This window comes from Chiloscyllium plagiosum, unplaced genomic scaffold, assembly GCF_037043375.1.
Source record: "Chiloscyllium plagiosum isolate Xiang-an unplaced genomic scaffold, Cpla_swu_hap1 HiC_scaffold_45, whole genome shotgun sequence".
NCBI lineage: Eukaryota > Metazoa > Chordata > Chondrichthyes > Orectolobiformes > Hemiscylliidae > Chiloscyllium > Chiloscyllium plagiosum.
In genome coordinates this window covers 39078202-39090392 of record NW_028270183.1, presented here as the reverse complement: position 1 = coordinate 39090392, position 12191 = coordinate 39078202, and the positions used below count along the sequence as shown (strand labels likewise).

General features: G+C 62.0%; 1 protein-coding gene across 1 annotated transcript in view; it reads left to right on the top strand.

Annotated features, from left to right (window-relative positions):
- Window positions 1–12191, top strand: part of dsn1 (DSN1 component of MIS12 kinetochore complex) — a 42435-nt gene that overhangs the window by 23414 nt on the left and 6830 nt on the right. The window contains exons 9-10 of the mRNA XM_043694661.2: window positions 1276–1347; window positions 2227–2371. Coding sequence (XP_043550596.1) covers window positions 1276–1347; window positions 2227–2371 — 217 coding nt within the window. The remainder of the gene's footprint in view (window positions 1–1275; window positions 1348–2226; window positions 2372–12191) is intronic.

The window sequence follows — 12191 nt, the reverse complement described above, 5'->3', positions numbered from 1 at the left end:
TGAAGAGATTTCCCCGCCTCTCAGTCCGAAATGGTATACGCCATATCCCTAGTCTGTGACCCTTTGTTCTGAACTCTCTGGTAGATGTTGACCTGAGTAGCTTGTCTCAGACTCAGAAGGCTGTATCCCTACTGAACTCCAAACAAAATCCAAAACAAAAGCTGACTCTTGACAGACATAAACCGAGGCATGTGGTTTCCCGTAAACTAAACAGTTACCTCAAGCCATGTTACTTCTAAGAAGTCTATCTTATTAAAAAAAAACCCATTGTGAACCGAATCCTGTAGAACAACATTGATGATGAAGCATCTTCACAACAATAGCTACTTGTGTATAACATTTTATGAACATAACTTGATATTAGCTATTCCAGAATGTGGAAGTTAAATTTGTATATGTGGTTTATCTAATCCTGCAATAATATTTTGTTGAAACAGTTTATGTCAAAGGATTGAATCTGGGATCCTAAATTACTCTAGTCATTGAGTCTTTTGGAACAGGATGATCTTGGGTACAACCCTTTATCTAAGTTTGCTGGTCCCAGCTGTGTATTGGGTGCAATGTGATTCACCCCCTGAGGTAATTTAATTGTAGGTGTTCTGCTGTGCGCTTCTTCCACCAACTGCCTCTTTGATGGGCTGTGTACTTGCTGTCAGTAAGGAAGATCAAATCCCACATTTTGGTGATAGGATGGTCAAACCTGGATTTCCAAATGGGCAGATTTGAGGGAGCATGGTCTCTGTCTGTAACTATAAAGCAGATTTGATTGGAAAAATTCTTGTGAGAAAATCTTGTTTGACTTAGCAATGGGACTTTGTGATAATGTTACAGGGACGTTCACAAAATTAAGTACGCTAACATTACATTCCCTAATGGATAAAATAAACCAGTCGGTGACTGCAAGTTAATATTGCCTCATTGGATGTTGGCCTTTTGTCCTTTCCAGTGGCAGGGAGGAATGTGTATGGGAGGTACAGATGTATTTCTAGTGTCCATCATGATGGGACATTGGTTAATGAAGGCCATCTTATTATAATGGGACAAGGGATTCACATGGGAGTTGGTGGCATTAAAAAAAGAGCACGAGAGAGAGGATTAGAATGACCTGCCTTTTAAAGATCAAGGTGGGGTGAACTGTAACATACCTCGTGATAACAGCTGTTCAGCCTTTCTGAATTAGCATCCCTTGGCATATGGCTCTGGCAGCAATACCTTCAGGGGAAGGAAAATATTAACAATGCCAACTCTCATGCTACGCTGCTGTTTCTGTTGCAGATTAAATGTTGAGTGCAAAGCTTGGGACCAGCTTCTGGAAGTCTATCGCCAAAAAGCAGAACATGCAGCTGAGTAAGTTCCTGATTGATTTCTTTCTTGGTCAGTCAGGTTTCTGGTCCATTGGAACCATCTCAATATGAGTCTATCTCGCATCAAACCAATGCAAACTGTACAAGGAATACACACTCATCCCGACAGCAAGATCATATGATTGAGCCCACTTCACCCACCTTCATTTGCTCTCCTTGCTCACTTTTCCAGAACACTCTGATGTTCTTTAAATGCAAGCTGGAGCTGTGCACATGAGGGGCGCAACCGTTCAGTTTCACATCTGTGATGCTTGGAAGGGGAGATAAGTTAGGAGTTCTACTGCAGTTGCTATCCAGAAAGTGCAAAGTTTTAACATTGCATTTATGCTCTTTTTCCTTCGGTCCAACAGCCTAATGCTTGCTGTGTCTGAGTTTGTAGTTCGTTTAGGTGATGGATAATCCAGTACAGAAGCCACTGATTTCATAAAGGGGAGGAAACAATGTTATTTCAATTAGAATTTTAGTGGTGAAATGCTCAGTTAATTAACAAGTGGCTAAGATTTTGGAGCAAATCCATAACAGATACAATGAACGGAGAAATAGAGATTGTGAAGAAATCTTGTAAGTGCAGTTAAGTAATTTCTCATGTATTGTCCAAATGCAAGTTTATTACTTGTGCACCAACAATATGATAATCTTTTTTGCAACTGAAATAGTTCTTACAGCCTGGTTCTGTGCAGACCTGGGGTAATCACGCTAACCCTGTATAGATGTTGCCCCTCTGGCTGACAGAAGAGGCTCTTCCCTGATATTTTGAACACACTTTCTTTGAGATGGTTCCCAGAATGTATAGTGGAAAAAATTCCCAACCTCCATCTGGAGAGTTTCTAACTCTCTAATTTTCTAACTTTACTCATTTCAGAGATTTGGAGAAAGCAAAAGTTGCTGGAGGGGCATTTGAACCAATCACTTTGGAGAATTCTCAGATAAATGTAATTAGGACAAGACCTGACTACCAGAATTTTCTGGATGAGGATGTGTCTGTTCTCCAGAATATGGAATGTATAGTGAGTACATAGTACAGAAATTTTGGGAATGGGGACATGTTTTGCTGTGGGGAGGTGCAACGATACATCTTGGTTTGGAAGGCAATCATAATAGTTTGCAGATTATGCATAATCTAAATGAGCAGAAAAGATATCTGACCTTAATGATGAAAGGTGCGTGATCTATATACACCAATGTCGTTTTTTTCAGAGACTTTGGCTTTGAAGTTAATGGCATATGGATATGAGTCTATTTTAATGAAAGGGCTTAAAAATTAACTAGGTCAATCTTCCCAGAGCCATGATTTTAACATTGTGTGTGTCTCCGGTATGTTAAATAAAGTTTGTTTACCCTATTGGTGGTTACAACTAAAAAGAGAATGCATTAGGCCATTAGCTTCACAGAATCCGGGAAGAGCAGGCTTTTGCTTAAACTTAAATCAAATGCTTTTTAATTCATTTGGAAGGAGACTTGATTGAAGTCAGATGCAAATATAGTCACACCCAGAAAAGGAGATTGTTCAGAGCAATTAAGGAAATAAATTACCTCAGTGAAAGGGTAGTTTGTAAAACTTGCAGATCAGGAGTGCTTAGTTAGAAACCAGGTTAGTAAAAAGCTGAGAAAGTCTAAGCACTCAGTTGAGTGATGATTCTAGTGAAAAGCCTTATCAGCTCACAAGACTGGAACTGAAGAAAACAGAAAAAATGTTTTAAGTCAAACCAACAAATGGTGTTGGGGAGTAAATGGGATATTGTTTTACCATATTTTTTGGACCTTTCAATCTGTGCTATAACGTCTTTCTTTTGAGTGATGCGCTTTTTTTATTGTTTCAAAGTTTCACCTGTTTCAATGAGAAGCAATCATGTTTTCAAAACATGGTTGCCAAACTCCGCCGTCGCACTCACCCCCACACTCCACCGTCACCACATCCCCACACTCCGCCGTCACCCACACCCCCACACTCCGCCGTCACCCACACACCCCACACTTCGCCGTCACCCACACCCCCCACACTCCGCTGTCTCACACACTCCGCTGTCACCCACACTCCACTGTCACCCACACTCCGACATCACCCTCCACCCCGCACTCCGCCGTCACCCACACCCCACGCACTCTGTTGTCACCCACACCCCCCGCACTCCGCCGTCACCCACACCCCCCGCACTCCGCCGTCACCCACACCCCCCGCACTCTGCCGTCACCCACACCCCCCGCACTCTGCCGTCACCCACACCCCCCACACTCCGCCGTCACCCACACCCCCCGCACTCCGCCGTCACCCATACTCCCCGCACTCCGCCGTCACGCACACTCCCCACTCAACTACAACCCCCACACTCCGCTGTCACCCACACTCCCCAAACACCGCTGTCACCCACATCCTCCACACTCAGCGTCACCCACACACCCCACACTCTGCCGTTAAACACTCCGCCGTCGCACTTGCCCCCACACTCCGCCATCACCCACAGCCCCCACACTCCGCAGTCACCCACAGCCCCCACACTCCGCAGTCACCCACAGCCCCCACACTCCGCAGTCACCGACACCCCCCACACTCCGCCGTCACCGACACCCCCCACACTCCGCCGTCACCCACACCCCCCACACTCCGCCGTCACCCACACCCCCCACACTCCGCCGTCACCCACACCCCCCACACTCCGCCGTCACCCACACCCCCCACACTCCGCCGTCACCCACACCCCCACACTCCGCCGTCACCCACACCCCCCGCACTCCGCCGTCACCCATACTCCCCGCACTCCGCCGTCACGCACACTCCCCACTCAACTACAACCCCCACACTCCGCTGTCACCCACACTCCCCAAACACCGCTGTCACCCACATCCTCCACACTCAGCGTCACCCACACACCCCACACTCTGCCGTTAAACACTCCGCCGTCGCACTTGCCCCCACACTCCGCCATCACCCACACCCCCCGCACTCTGCCGTCACCCACAACCCCCACACTCCGCCGTCACCCACACCCCCCGCACTCCGCCGTCACCCATACTCCCCGCACTCCGCCGTCACGCACACTCCCCACTCAACTACAACCCCCACACTCCGCTGTCACCCACACTCCCCAAACACCGCTGTCACCCACATCCTCCACACTCAGCGTCACCCACACACCCCACACTCTGCCGTTAAACACTCCGCCGTCGCACTTGCCCCCACACTCCGCCATCACCCACAGCCCCCACACTCCGCAGTCACCCACAGCCCCCACACTCCGCAGTCACCCACAGCCCCCACACTCCGCAGTCACCGACACCCCCCACACTCCGCCGTCACCGACACCCCCCACACTCCGCCGTCACCCACACCCCCCACACTCCGCCGTCACCCACACCCCCCACACTCCGCCGTCACCCACACCCCCCACACTCCGCCGTCACCCACACCCCCCACACTCCGCCGTCACCCACACCCCCACACTCCGCCGTCACCCACACCCCCCGCACTCCGCCGTCACCCATACTCCCCGCACTCCGCCGTCACGCACACTCCCCACTCAACTACAACCCCCACACTCCGCTGTCACCCACACTCCCCAAACACCGCTGTCACCCACATCCTCCACACTCAGCGTCACCCACACACCCCACACTCTGCCGTTAAACACTCCGCCGTCGCACTTGCCCCCACACTCCGCCATCACCCACAGCCCCCACACTCCGCAGTCACCCACAGCCCCCACACTCCGCAGTCACCCACAGCCCCCACACTCCGCAGTCACCGACACCCCCCACACTCCGCCGTCACCGACACCCCCCACACTCCGCCGTCACCCACACCCCCCACACTCCGCCGTCACCCACACCCCCCACACTCCGCCGTCACCCACACCCCCCACACTCCGCCGTCACCCACACCCCCCACACTCCGCCGTCACCCACACCCCCACACTCCGCCGTCACCCACACCCCCCACACTCCGCCGTCACCCACACCCCCCACACTCCGCCGTCACCCACACCCCCCACACTCCGCCGTCACTCACACCCCCCACACTCCGCCGTCATCCACACCCCCCACACTCCGCCGTCACCCACACCCCCCACACTCCGCCGTCACCCACACCCCCCACACTCCGCCGTCACCCACACCCCCCACACTCCGCCGTCACCCACACCCCCCACACTCCGCCGTCACCCACACCCCCCACACTCCGCCGTCACCCACACCCCCCACACTCCGCCGTCACCCACACCCCCCACACTCCGCCGTCACCCACACCCCCCACACTCCGCCGTCACCCACACCCCCCACACTCCGCCGTCACCCACACCCCCCACACTCCGCCGTCACCCACACCCCCCACACTCCGCCGTCACCCACACCCCCCACACTCCGCCGTCACCCACACCCCCCACACTCCGCCGTCACCCACACCCCCCACACTCCGCCGTCACCCACACCCCCCACACTCCGCCGTCACCCACACCCCCCACACTCCGCCGTCACCCACACCCCCCACACTCCGCCGTCACCCACACCCCCCACACTCCGCCGTCACCCACACCCCCCACACTCCGCCGTCACCCACACCCCCCACACTCCGCCGTCACCCACACCCCCCACACTCCGCCGTCACCCACACCCCCCACACTCCGCCGTCACCCACACCCCCCACACTCCGCCGTCACCCACACCCCCCACACTCCGCCGTCACCCACACCCCCCACACTCCGCCGTCACCCACACCCCCCTCACTCCGCCGTCACCCACACCCCCCTCAATCCGCCGTCACCCACACCCCCCACACTCCGCCGTCACCCACACCCCCCACACTCCGGCGTCAGCCACACTCCGCAGTCACCCACACTCCGCCGTCACCCACACTCCGCAGTCCCCCTCGACCCCACACTCCGCCGTCCCCCTCGACCCCACACTCCGCCGTCCCCCTCGACCCCACACTCCGCCGTCCCCCTCGACCCCACACTCCGCCGTCCCCCTCGACCCCACACTCCGCCGTCCCCCTCGACCCCACACTCCGCCGTCCCCCTCGACCCCACACTCCGCCGTCACCCACACCTTCCACACTCCACCGTCACCCACACCCCCCACACTCCGGCGTCAGCCACACTCCGCAGTCACCCACACTCCGCCGTCACCCACACTCCGCCGTCCCCCTCGACCCCACACTCCGCCGTCCCCCTCGACCCCACACTCCGCCGTCCCCCTCGACCCCACACTCCGCCGTCCCCCTCGACCCCACACTCCGCCGTCCCCCTCGACCCCACACTCCGCCGTCCCCCTCGACCCCACACTCCGCCGTCCCCCTCGACCCCACACTCCGCCGTCCCCCTCGACCCCACACTCCGCCGTCCCCCTCGACCCCACACTCCGCCGTCCCCCTCGACCCCACACTCCGCCGTCCCCCTCGACCCCACACTCCGCCGTCCCCCTCGACCCCACACTCCGCCGTCCCCCTCGACCCCACACTCCGCCGTCCCCCTCGACCCCACACTCCGCCGTCACCCACACCCCCTACACTCTGCCGTCACCCACACCCCCTACACTCCGCCGTCACCCACACCCCCTACACTCCGCCGTCACCCACACCCCCTACACTCCGCCGTCACCCACACCCCCTACACTCCGCCGTCACCCACACCCCCTACACTCCGCCGTCACCCACACCCCCTACACTCCGCCGTCACCCACACCCGCTACACTCCGCCGTCACCCACACCCGCTACACTCCGCCGTCACCCACACCCCCTACACTCCGCCGTCACCCACACCCCCTACACTCCGCCGTCACCCACACCCCCTACACTCCGCCGTCACCCACACCCCCTACACTCCGCCGTCACCCACACCCCCTACACTCCGCCGTCACCCACACCCCCTACACCCCGCCGTCACCCACACCCCCTACACCCCGCCGTCACCCACACCCCGCCGTCACCCACACCCCGCCGTCACCCACACCCCGCCGTCACCCACACCCCGCCGTCACCCACACCCCGCCGTCACCCACACCCCGCCGTCACCCACACCCCGCCGTCACCCACACCCCGCCGTCACCCACACCCCGCCGTCACCCACACCCCGCCGTCACCCACACCCCGCCGTCACCCACACCCCGCCGTCACCCACACCCCGCCGTCACCCACACCCCGCCGTCACCCACACCCCCTACACTCCGCCGTCACCCACACCCCCTACACTCCGCCGTCACCCACACCCCCTACACTCCGCCGTCACCCACACCCCCTACACTCCGCCGTCACCCACACCCCCTACACCCCGCCGTCACCCACACCCCGCCGTCACCCACACCCCGCCGTCACCCACACCCCGCCGTCACCCACACCCCGCCGTCACCCACACCCCGCCGTCACCCACACCCCGCCGTCACCCACACCCCGCCGTCACCCACACCCCGCCGTCACCCACACCCCCTACACTCCGCCGTCACCCACACCCCCTACACTCCGCCGTCACCCACACCCCCTACACTCCGCCGTCACCCACACCCCCTACACTCCGCCGTCACCCACACCCCCTACACTCCGCCGTCACCCACACCCCCTACACTCCGCCGTCACCCACACCCCCTACACTCCGCCGTCACCCACACCCCCTACACTCCGCCGTCACCCACACCCTGTACACCCCGCCGTCACCCACACCCCGCCGTCACCCACACCCCGCCGTCACCCACACCCCGCCGTCACCCACACCCCGCCGTCACCCACACCCCCTACACTCCGCCGTCTCCCACACCCCCTACACTCCGCCGTCACCCACACCCCCTACACTCCGCCGTCACCCACACCCCCTACACTCCGCCGTCACCCACACCCTGTACACCCCGCCGTCACCCACACCCCGCCGTCACCCACACCCCGCCGTCACCCACACCCCGCCGTCACCCACACCCCCTACACTCCGCCGTCTCCCACACCCCCTACACTCCGCCGTCACCCACACCCCCTACACTCCGCCGTCACCCACACCCCCTACACTCCGCCGTCACCCACACCCCCTACACTCCGCCGTCACCCACACCCCCTACACTCCGCCGTCACCCACACCCCCCACACCCCGCCGTCACCCACACCCCGCCGTCACCCACACCCCGCCGTCACCCACACCCCGCCGTCACCTACACTCCGCCGTCTCCCACACCCCCTACACTCCGCCGTCTCCCACACCCCCCACATTCCGCCGTCTTCCACACCCCCCACACTCCACAATCACCCTCGACCGCACACTCTGCCGTCATCCACACCCCCCAATCTCCGCCGTCACCCACATCCCCACACCCCGCCGTCACCCACCCTCTCCACACTCTGCTGTCAACCACACCCCCACACTCCGCCATTACCCACACCCTCTCTCCGCCGTCACCCAAGCTCCCCACACTCCGCCATCACCCTCGACCCCACACCCCGTCGTCACCCACACCCCCCACACTCCGCCGTCTCCCACACCCCCCACATTCCGCCGTCTTCCACACCCCCCACACTCCGTCATTCTCAACCCCCACGCTTGGCCGTCACCCACACACCCACACTCCGCCATAACCCACACCCTCTCTCCGCCGTCACCCAAGCTCCCCACACTCCGCCATCACCCTCGACCCCACACCCCGTCGTCACCCACACCCCCCACACTCCGCCGTCTCCCACACCCCCCACATTCCGCCGTCTTCCAACCTCCCACACTCCGTCATTCTCAACCCCCACGCTTGGCCGTCACCCACACACCCACACTCCGCCATAACCCACACCCCCCACACTCCGCCATTACCCACACCCTCTCACTCTGCCAGCACCCACACCCCCCACATTCCGCCGTCTTCCACACCCCCCACACTCCACAATCACCCTCGACCCCACACTCTGCCGTCATCCACACCCGCCAATCTCCGCCGTCACCCACACTCCCCACACCCCGCCGTCACCCACACTCCCCACACCCCGCCGTCACCCACCCCCCCCACACTCTGCCGTCACCCACACCCCCACACTCCGCCATTACCCACACCCTCTCTCCGCCGTCACCCACACCCCCCACTCTCCGCCATTACCCACACCCTCTCACTCCGCTGTCACCAACACCCCCCACAATCCGCGGTCTCCCACACTCCGCCGTCACCCACACTCTGCCGTCACCCAAGCTCCCCACACTCCGCCATCACCCTCGACCCCACACCCCGTTGTCACCCACACCCCTTCACTCCGCCTTCACCCACACTCCGCCGTCATCCACACTCCACACACTCCGCCGTCACCCTCGACCCCGCAGTCTGCCGTCACCAACACCCACCACACTCCGCCGTCACCCACACTCCGCCGTCACCCACACTCCGCCGTCACCCACACTCCGCCGTCACCCACACGCCGCCGTCACCCACACGCCGCTGTCACCCACACCCGCCACACACCGCCATAACCCACACCCTCTCACTCCACCGTCTCCCACACCCGCCACACACCGCCGTCTCCCACACCCGCCACACACCGCCGTCTCCCACACACCGCCGTCTCCCACACTCCGCCGTCTCCCACACTCCGCCGTCTCCCACACTCCGCCGTCTCCCACACTCCGCCGTCTCCCACACTCCGCCGTCTCCCACACTCCGCCGTCTCCCACACTCCGCCGTCTCCCACACTCCGCCGTCTCCCACACTCCGCCGTCTCCCACACTCCGCCGTCTCCCACACTCCGCCGTCTCCCACACTCCGCCGTCTCCCACACTCCGCCGTCTCCCACACTCCGCCGTCTCCCACACTCCGCCGTCTCCCACACTCCGCCGTCTCCCACACTCCGCCGTCTCCCACACTCCGCCGTCTCCCACACTCCGCCGTCTCCCACACTCCGCCGTCTCCCACACCCCCATACTCTGCCGTCACCCACACCCCCACACCCCGCCGTCACCCACACCCTCCACACTCCGCCATTACCCACACGCTCCTCACTCCACCGTCACCCACACCCCCATACTCTGCCGTCACCCACACCCCCACTCCCCGCCGTCACCCACACCCCGCCGTCACCCCAACCCCCCACATCCCGCCGTCACCCACACACTCCACACTCCGCCATTACCCACACGCTCTCACTCCACCGTCACCCACACCCCCACACTCCGCCGTCACCCACACCCCCACACTCCCCCGTCACCCACACCCCCACACTCCGCCGTCACCCACACCCCCACACTCCGCCGTCACCCACACTCCGCCGTCACCCACACCCCCACACTCCGCCGTCACCCACACTCCGCCGTCACCCACACCCCCACACCCCGCCGTCACCCACACCCCGCCGTCACCCACACACTCCACACTCCGCCATTACCCACACGCTCTCACTCCACCGTCACCCACACCCCCATACTCTGCCGTCACCCACACCCCGCCGTCACCCACACCCCGCCGTCACCCCAACCCCCCACATCCCGCCGTCACCCACACACTCCACACTCCGCCATTACCCACACGCTCTCACTCCGCCGTCACCCACACCCCCACACTCCGCCGTCACCCACACCCCCACACTCCGCCGTCACCCACACCCCCACACTCCGCCGTCACCCACACCCCCACACTCCGCCGTCACCCACACCCCCACACTCCGCCGTCACCCACACCCCCACACTCCGCCGTCACCCACACCCCCACACTCCGCCGTCACCCACACCCCCACACTCCGCCGTCACCCACACTCCGCCGTCACCCACACCCCCACACTCCGCCGTCACCCACACTCCGCCGTCACCCACACCCCCACACTCCGCCGTCACCCACACCCCCACACTCCGCCGTCACCCACACCCCCACACTCCGCCGTCACCCACACCCCCACACTCCGCCGTCACCCACACCCCCACACTCCGCCGTCACCCACACCCCCACACTCCGCCGTCACCCACACCCGCACACTCCGCCATCACCCACACCCCCACACCCCGACGTCACCCACACTCCCCACACTCCGCCATCTCCAACACCCCGCCGTCACCCACACCCCCCACACCCCGCCGTCACCCACACCCCGCCGTCACCCACACCCCGCCGTCACCCACACCCCGCCGTCACCCACACCCCGCCGTCACCCACACCCCGCCGTCACCCACACCCCGCCGTCCCCCCCCACCCCGACGCCCCCCCCACGCTCCGCCATCTCCCTCCACGCTCTGCCGTCCCCCCCACACTCCGCCATCACCCACACCCCCCACACTCCGTCGTGACCCACACTCCCACGCTCCGCCGTCCCCTCCACACTCCGCCGTCACCCACACCCCCCACGCTCCGCCGTCACCCACACCCCCCACCCTCCGCTGTCACCCACACCTCCCCACACCCCGCCGTCACCCACACCCCGCCGTCACCCACACGCCGCCGTCACCCACACGCCGCCGTCACCCACACCCCCCTCACGCCGCCGTCACCCACACCCCGCCATCACCCACTCCCCGCCATCACCCACACCCGCCACACACCGCTATCACCCAAATCCCCCAAATTTCGCCGTCTCCCACACTCCACAGTCACCCACACTCTGCCGTCACCCACACTCTGCCATCACCCTCAACCCCATACTCCGCCGTCCCCCTCGATCCCCCCCATACTCCGCTGTCCCCCTTGACCCCCCCCATACTCCGCCGTCCCCCTCGACCCCCCCATACTCCGCCGTCCCCCTCGACCCCCCCATACTCCGCCGTTCCCCTCGACCCCCCCATACTCCGCCGTTCCCCTCGACCCCCCCATACTCCGCCGTCCCCCTCGACCCCCCCATACTCCGCCGTCCCACTCGACCCCCCCATACTCCGCCGTCCCCCTCGATCCCCCCCATACTCCGCTGT